Source organism: Nansenia antarctica (assembly GCF_963989245.1).
Source record: "Nansenia antarctica genome assembly, chromosome: 13".
NCBI lineage: Eukaryota > Metazoa > Chordata > Actinopteri > Argentiniformes > Microstomatidae > Nansenia > Nansenia antarctica.
Window position 1 is genome coordinate 32,322,942 of NC_137683.1, and position 8,786 is coordinate 32,331,727.

The 8,786-nt window shown below is 44.6% G+C and overlaps 1 protein-coding gene across 1 annotated transcript in view; it reads right to left on the reverse strand.

Annotated features, from left to right (window-relative positions):
• Window positions 1–4,495, reverse strand: part of LOC308169550 (alpha-2,8-sialyltransferase 8F-like) — a gene marked incomplete at both ends in the record, with an annotated part of 18,252 nt that extends 13,757 nt beyond the window's left edge. The window contains 3 exons of the mRNA XM_080544233.1: window positions 2,932–3,105; window positions 3,496–3,613; window positions 4,456–4,495. Coding sequence (XP_080400359.1) covers window positions 2,932–3,105; window positions 3,496–3,613; window positions 4,456–4,495 — 332 coding nt within the window. The remainder of the gene's footprint in view (window positions 1–2,931; window positions 3,106–3,495; window positions 3,614–4,455) is intronic.
• Between the last annotated feature and the right edge of the window lie 4,291 nt (window positions 4,496–8,786).

Consider the following 8,786-nt stretch of genomic DNA (forward strand, 5'->3'; position numbering starts at 1 on the left):
CAGTGAGGGGAACAATGGATGAGGATCGGAGGGTACAGGTAGGGCGGTGGGGGAGAAGGAGGTCAGTCAGGTAAGGGGGGGCCAGGCTATGGAGGGCTTTGTATGTGAGGATGAGGACTTTGAATTGTATACGTTCTTTGATGGGGAGCCAGTGGAGAGAGTGGAGGACAGGAGTGATGTGGTCACGGGAGCGGGTGTTTGAGAGGAGGCGTGCAGCAGAGTTTTGGACAATCTGGAGTCTATGGAGGGAGCGGGAGGTGATGCCGGTGAGTAGGGAGTTGCAGTAGTCAAGGCGGGAGGAGATGAAGGCGTGGATGAGGGATTCAGCAGCGGGGGGGGGGAGGCAGTGTCTGATTTTTGCAATGTTTCGGAGGTGGAAGTAGGATGTCTTGACAATAGAACTGACGTGGGGATCGAATGAGAGGGTGGGGTCCAGAATGAAGCCGAGGTTGCGAGCCAGGGGGGACATGTGTTATATGTTAACATAACACAAGCCTGCAGCCTTACGTAGCGCCTCTCAGTGGTATAACAGCAGTACTGCATCCCCTTATTAACCTGGGCATAGAATAAACACAATCTATATTCAACTGAGGACATATATAATACATTTCACTTAACAGGCCCCTAGCAACCATCCATAGTATTACTGACTAAGGGCCCTAGCAACCATCCATAGTACTACTGACTAAGGCCCCTAGCAACCATCCATAGTATTACTGACTGTAAGGCCCCTAGCAACCATCCATAGTATTACTGACTAAGGCCCCTAGCAACCATCCATAGTATTATTGGCTGTAAGGCCCCTAGCAACCATCCATAGTATTATTGGCTGTAGGGCCCCTAGCAACCATCCACAGTTGTATTGGCTGTAAGGCCCCTAGCAACCATCCATAGTATTACTGACTAAGGCCCCTAGCAACCATACATAGTATTATTGGCTGTAAGGCCCCTAGCAACCATCCATAGTAGTATTGGCTGTAAGGCCCCTAGCAACCATCCATAGTATTATTGACTGTAAGGCCCTAGCAACCATCCATAGTATTATTGACTAAGGCCCCTAGCAACCATCCATAGTACTATTGGCTGTAAGGCCCCTAGCAACCATCCATAGTATTATTGACTAAGGCCCCTAGCAACCATCCATAGTATTACTGACTAAGGCCCCTAGCAACCATCCATAGTATTATTGACTGTAAGGCCCCTAGCAACCATCCATAGTATTATTGACTGTAAGGCCCCTAGCAACCATCCATAGTATTATTGGCTGTAAGGCCCCTAGCAACCATCCATAGTATTATTGACTGTAAGACCCCTAGCAACCATCGATAGTATTACTGACTAAGGCCCCTAGCAACCATCCATAGTATTATTGACTGTAAGGCCCCTAGCAACCATCCATAGTATTATTGACTGTAAGGCCCCTAGCAACCATCCATAGTATTATTGGCTGTAAGGCCCCTAGCAACCATCCATAGTATTATTGGCTGTAAGGCTCCTAGCAACAATCAGAATCAGAATTGCTTTTATTACATCAATGTACGGGTACACAGAGTAACAGTCTTGTGACATTGGCATTGCAGCAGAATACAAAATCAATAATAACATAAGCAGGATATAAAAACAACAAAATCAACAATCAACAATACCAGCAGAATGCAAATCAACAATAATAGTGCAAAGTAATAGCACCAGAATGCTAATCAACATATCAACATCATTAATGTAATCAACATTACAGGAAGTTAAAGAAATGCTGAGCATGTTGCAATGACATGTGATAATATTACCACCAAACTGTTCATAACAACATTTAGTGCAGTTCTGAATATTCTCATTAATAATCCAATGTCTCCAGCCTACAGAGTGGATCCTCCAGGACATCAGAGAGCATCTTCACATCTGACTCTCCTAGATCATTCCCCCACAGCTGCAGCTCTCTCAGGTGGGAGGGGTTTGACCTCAGAGCTGAGGCCAGAGACCATTAACCCTTACCTCACTCCTAATCCCTAACAAGCCCCTAACCCATACCTCACACCTAACGCCTACCTCACCCCTAACCCCCTAATCCATAACCCCTAACCCTTAACCCACCCCTAACCCCTACCTCAGCCCTAACCACACCAGTAACCCCTAACCTAACCCCCTAACTTTAGTCAAGATGACCTCACCTCACCTTTAACCTTTACCTCACCCCTAACCCCCTAACTTTAGTCAAGATGACTTCACCTCACCTTTAACCTTTACCTCACCCCTAACCCCCTAACTTTAGTCAAGATGACCTCACCTCACCTTTAACCTTTACCTCACCTCTAACCCCCTAACTTTAGTCAAGATGACCTCACCTCACCTTTAACCTTTACCTCACCCCAGTGTTTCCAGTTTGCAGTGTGGACTCCTCAGCTAGCCCACCCCTAACACATAACTCACCCCTGACCCTTAAACCCCCCCCCCCAAAAAAACTGAGATACATACACATGAAAATATGAACTAACATTTTAAAGTACTGTAGAATAATATATATCTATATGCATACATATAATCCTACGGTACTTTTATATCTGTGTCTGTCTCTCTGTGTGGTTTGTATATGTGACAGCAGCTGATGAAACAGGGAACAAGTCGATTGGCAGCCTGGCAGACGATTTAATGTTCTGACTTTTATTCTGAAAAATGTAAATTCATATGGCGTTGTTGAAAATCAATGACACACTCGCTAGTCAACTAACACAGCTTGTTTTGTGAGCCTGCTAACAATGTAAATTGTTTGTACACTAACACAAAACCTCACCCTTTACCCCTACCTCACCTTTAACCTTTATCTCACCCCTAACCCCTAACTCACCTCTAACCTTTACCTCACCCCTAACCCCTAAATCACCTCTAACCTTTACCTCACCCCTAACCCTATAACTTTAATCAAGATGACCTCACCTCAGTGTTTCCAGTTTGCAGTGTGGACTCCTCAGTCCAGCAGAGAGCAGCTTCACACCTGAGTCCTGCAGCTTATTGAGGCCGAGGTCCAGCTCTGTCAGACTAGAGGAGTTGGAGCTGAGAGCTGAGGCCAGAGACTCACAGCATCCCTCAGTCAGCTGACACCCCCTCAACCTGGGACCAGACATGTTTACATGGTAAGACCTCACATGAAGATGAAACTGAAGCACTCACAGATTCACCCCTACATCACTTTTAACACATACCCCTTTTAACACATAACCCTACCTCACTCCTAACTCTTACCCCTACCTCACCCATAACTCTTACTCCTACCTCACTGCTACTCACTGCATCTCTCAAGTTCAGTCTGGAGGAGAGAATAGGCCAATAACATAATGTTCTCTCTGTCTCTCTCTCTCTCTGTCCCTCTCTCTTTTTCTGTCTCTTTCTCTCTCTTACTGTCTCTTTCTGTGTCTTTCTGTCTCACACACACACACGCACACACATCACAAATAAGTTAGCACACAGTATTCACAGGGCTGGTATCTATCAAATACTCACTTGGCTGTTCTGGAGACTTTGACCACTGGCATCAGCCTCAGAAGAGCCTTCTCTGATCCTCCTCTGATCCTCCTCTCCTCTGAGTATTTCTCCAGGTCAAACACATCCAGCTCCTCTTCTGAAGAGAGAGATGTTAGGACATACATAACCAGAACCTTTTCACACATTATTAAGAGAAATTCAGCATCGGTGAGGAATGGAGGGGGGGTTGGTGTTGAAGGGGAGGGAGAGAGACAGAGGGAGTGAGGCAGGGAGGGGAAGAGTGAGCAAAGGGGAGGGACAGGTGGGGAGGGAGGGTGAGGGAGAGAGAGGGAGTGTGTTTGTGTGTTTGTATTAAGAGAGATTCAACATAGTTCACCATCTGCTGTAGGGTTCACATTGAAGGTCACATTGACTGGTCCTGCAAAATGGCAGCCAATCAGAGCAGGAGCAATGACTTGGCCTCCAGTCTGAGCTGTGTTGGTGGTACTGGTAGTAGTCTGAGGTGGGATGGAGGGAGCTGTTTCTCTCTGGGTGTCTGCTTCATGGACATGGGCTCCACCTGAGGGGGGGGGGGACATGTGGTGGGTGTTGTAATGTGTCTTTCTATTTCAATAAAGAAACATGACTCCATATCATTACAGGGGGGTCACAGTTGTATTTCACTGGTATGTCATCACAACCTTCTCTTCTGGCTGGAGAAGAGTATGAAGCATGTGTAGGGGTTTGTACACCACAGTCACATACATGGTGTTTCTGCACCTCAAGATGGAGGAACGTACCTAGGTCTTTAAATAGAGACTAGGTGTGTAACTGTTGCAGATGGTAAACATTTGTCAATGTCTAGGTCTCATACCTTCAAAAGTGTGATACACTTTTAAAGTATCCGTGCACTAAAAAGACATGCATGGTATCATGGATATACTTGGAGCAGCAACTGATTTTGAGCAAATATTTATATTGTTTATGGAGTCACATTACCGTCCTCCTCATCCAGATTCCTGGCTGCAGACTCAGCCATGCTTGAATGGACTAAAGCAACTTAACCTGCAGAGAGAGAGAGAGAGAGAGAGAGAGAGAGAGAGAGAGAGAGAGAGAGAGAGAGAGAGAGAGAGGGAGAGAGTGTGAGAGAGAGAGAGAGAGAGACAGAGAGAGAGAGAGACAGAGAGAGAGAGAGACAGAGAGAGGGAGACAGAGACAGAGAGAGATAGAGAGAGACAGAGAGAGAGACAGGGAGAGGGAGACAGAGACAGAGATAGAGAGAGAGAGAAACACACAGAGAGAGAGAGAGCGAGGGAGACAGAGAGAGAAAGAGAGAGAGAAAAAGAGAGAGAGAAAGAGAGAGGGAGACAGAGAGAGAGAGACAGAGAGAGAGGGTAGATACATGTGTAAGTGTAGATATGTAGGTTTGATATTCAAGGCTTTAACACAAAAGTGTCAATATATGCGTTTGTCTTGAGTCGTCAATGCAGATCTCTGCTGGGTCTCATTGAGGACAACTTCTCTAGTCTCTCTGGAGTAAAACCTAAACCTCTTCTTATCCACCTCATTTGTCTGGTTTTCTGCTCGAAATGACATGCCCACAGTGAATATAGAATATCTCCACAATCACAAGGGCCTTCATAATGATCTTGTTATCAAATGAAAGCTAACACCTGTGGGGTGGCTGTAGAAGTGTCAGAATCAAAATCTATGTTACTGTGTCAGAGTTAATAGAGCTAGAACATTATAAAAAATCTCAAATTCAGTCTCTGCCTAAAAAAACAACAGCTTTTACAGTGAATATCACCTTGGAAACCTGATGAATAAGCCCAAATCATCTAGGAATCAGTACTCCAGGGTCTTATTAGTACTTGTGCCAAAGTCGATGCTAGTAATGTGAGCAAATGCAACTTTGTACCTGTTTTAGTACAGGTATGTTTAGGCGGACACCAAATTTGGATATGTTTAGGCCATTTGGTGATATTTTGGCACCATCTGTGCCATTTGACCTTTCTCATGTATCAGATTTATTTATTTTATTTTATTTATTGGATTTTTTTGGGGTTGGCCGACCAATGGTATGGAAATTCGGCGTTGAAACCGGACATGACACATTCTCCAGTTGGAGAAAACTGGATGTGACTTAGGCCGTGTTTACCGTCTCGGGGAAAAAATTGTGGCATCGTATAGCATGCAAAGTTGTGAAACAAATGTGATATCGATGAAGAGAATTTATCGAGGTAAGCTCTTTATATCACTTCGGATCCACCTGTGGGTCCGTTGGATCAGAAAAGGTTTTAAGGAAATGTAGGGTTAGGGTTAAAGTGTGTCCTTTTAAATGTAAATATTAGTGATGTGTATATGTGTTGTAATCAGGGCTCCCTTGATAAAGAGACTGTGGTCTCAAAGGGACCTTCCCCTGAATAAAGAAAGGACAAATAGAATACAAATAGAATACAAAGGCAGAGTGGACAGAAATAGAGGCAGGTTACACACGTTTCCAAAGGTCATGTCATGTATGCATTCTGCCACTAGGTGTCAGCATAACCACATATATTAAACATGAATGGACTATGAATATAGTCAGGGGTGCACATAACTTTTTGGGGCCAGTGCTCAGAGGAGCACCTAGGGATGCTGCTTGGTGCTCCCCGAGCTCGCGAGTCACGACCCGTCCCACAGGATGGATAAAAAAGGGATACATGGATAACTTATAGTAGCAAAACGACATTTATTCATAAATAAAGATGAACGAACAAATGATTGTGTGCAAAACAAAATAAACAAATGCAAAATCAAATGACTGCTCTTTAAGCATGAAAGTCTGTCAGACTCCTACACAATGAAATCAACTGACATCTCTTTAAGCACTAACTGAATGTCTGTTCTTTAAACACAATGAAATCAACTGACATCTCTTTAAGCACTGCTCTGTTCTGTAAACACTGAAATCAACTTTTCAACAAAAAGTTACAGCCAAGCATTTATTTATGCTACAAGCTTAATCATCATCATCACTGCTCTCTTGACTGCTGTTATCACTGTCCTCAATTTCAACCATAGGCTATCACTTTAAATAGCTCATTATTTTGATTGTGCAACAAAGTCTTTTTTTTTTCTTTTTCTAATAGAATTCCCAACCATATTCCCTGGGTCAGGGGTCTAGGTGCGATAATGAAACTGTAAAACAAACGTCTGAACGTTTGAAAGCTTCAGAGAAAAGAAACGTGAAGTCCCTTGGTGTTGTTTTTCCTTTTAGCGCGAGTCGTTCGGGACTGAATTTTCACGTGGCGGCGTGATAACCGTGCGATACACGATACGCGATACGCGGAATGAAAGTACGATTTACGATACTTTCCGAATGTTTTCGTGAGGGGAGTCGCCGTGGTCGTCGTCGGTCGACTGTTGCGATGGATTACTCGTCGGGGACGGCAAATAGTTACGTAGTGATGCAGCAGTCAGCAGTTGGATTTTGAGGAAGTAAATTCCTCTCCCAGCGCTTCCAGCTGTTGGTGCGCAAGAGCGCGTTCATGCTGCTGATCTTCCGCGCAGGATGCATTTTGGCGACGCATGCGCACTGGCGCACCAGTTATGTGCACCCCTGAATATAGTGCAAGCCAATCTCAGTCCTAAAGTTGGCTACACCGTTATTCACAAGCACAATACTGGCCTCGTCCATGTTAACTGTCACCTGAGGTTAACTTGAAGACACCATCCCTCCTAGCCTCCAGCTAACTGGAATCATATGTCTCGCACAGTTCAACTTTACAGTACAAACGATCATAACACAGTAACAATAAAACAGGAGTGATAATTAAACAAAAGGAATACTTGATCAGAGGAATAAAATAGCAATTAGTAGTTAAGTAAGTAAGTATTTAAACACAGATCACATGAATATGTGTTCAGGCTACTCCTTAACTGTCCCTCCTGACACCTCTCCCTCCCCTCTACCGCCTGGAGAGTTTCTCTGCTGTTAATCATTAAAAGAAGAAACGTCTTCTAGCATTATGACTGCCAATGGCCGCGAGCCAGAGCATAGATGACTATGTTTTATGATGACTGGTGGATAGATTATTCACTTACTTAGACAAATGTATGTGTTGTAAGTCGCTTTGGATAAAGGCTTCTGCTAAATGACAAATGTAATGTCCAACATTTATGTCAAGTAGGCTAGGCCTGCTCAGCTCTGTACAGATCTACAACATTGGCTTGTTGACTGAAGGTACTGAACCCTGCATCTTCCTCTCTGCCGCCATTTCACCACTTCTACCACTCAACTCCTTTAACAGATACCCTCATCAATATGAGCCAACAATAACAAATTGATTAATTAAATCTGAAAAAAACGAACTTGGAATGGAATGGACTTTATTTGTCATTGCTACAGTACAGGTACCAAACAACGAAATTTAGGAGGGGTGGCTCCCCTGGTGTTAGGAAAGGGAAAAAAAGGGTACACAGTCAATCCTAACATCACCACTAGACAACCATAGGATACCTTACATTTAGACAAGGGTACACACAGTCAATCCTAACATCACCACTAGACAACCATAGGATACCTCTTACATTTAGACAAGGGTACACAGTCAATCCTAACATCACCACTAGACAACCATAGGATACCTCATACATTTAGACAAGGGTACACACAGTCAATCCTAACATCACCACTAGACAACCATAGGATACCTCTTACATTTAGACAAGGGGACACACAGTCAATCCTAACATCACCACTAGACAACCATAGGATACCTCTTACATTTAGACAAGGGTACACACAGTCAATCCTAACATCACCACTAGGCAATGAGACTTGGTGTAGAGAGAGAAAAGTAGGGGCCCTAGGACGGAACCCTGGGGTACCCTAATGGAGAGGGTTCGTGGAGAAGACAGCGATTCTCTCCAGGTCACCTGGTAGGAGCGGCCTGCCAGGTAGGAAGAAAACCAGGAGTGTGCGGTGCCAGAGATGCCCAGACACACACTCAGACACACACTCAGCCCTGGAGCCTGGAGCCTGGAGCCTGGAGCCTGGAGCCTGGCATATGACTCAAGGAAGTTGGGAGTTTCGTCTGACTCAAGGAAGAGATTCAGAAATGTGTAAAATGTCTAGTATGCACAGCACAGGACTTCCTCATTCTGGGAGGGCACGGGAGCGCTACTGGAAAACACCTCACACACCTCTCACACACACACACACGCACACACGCACACACACACACACACACACACACACACACACACACACACACACACACACATGGTTCTATGGAGAGAGGAGGGGGGGGTCTGGAGAGAGGAGGGGGGGGTTCTATTAAATCGAT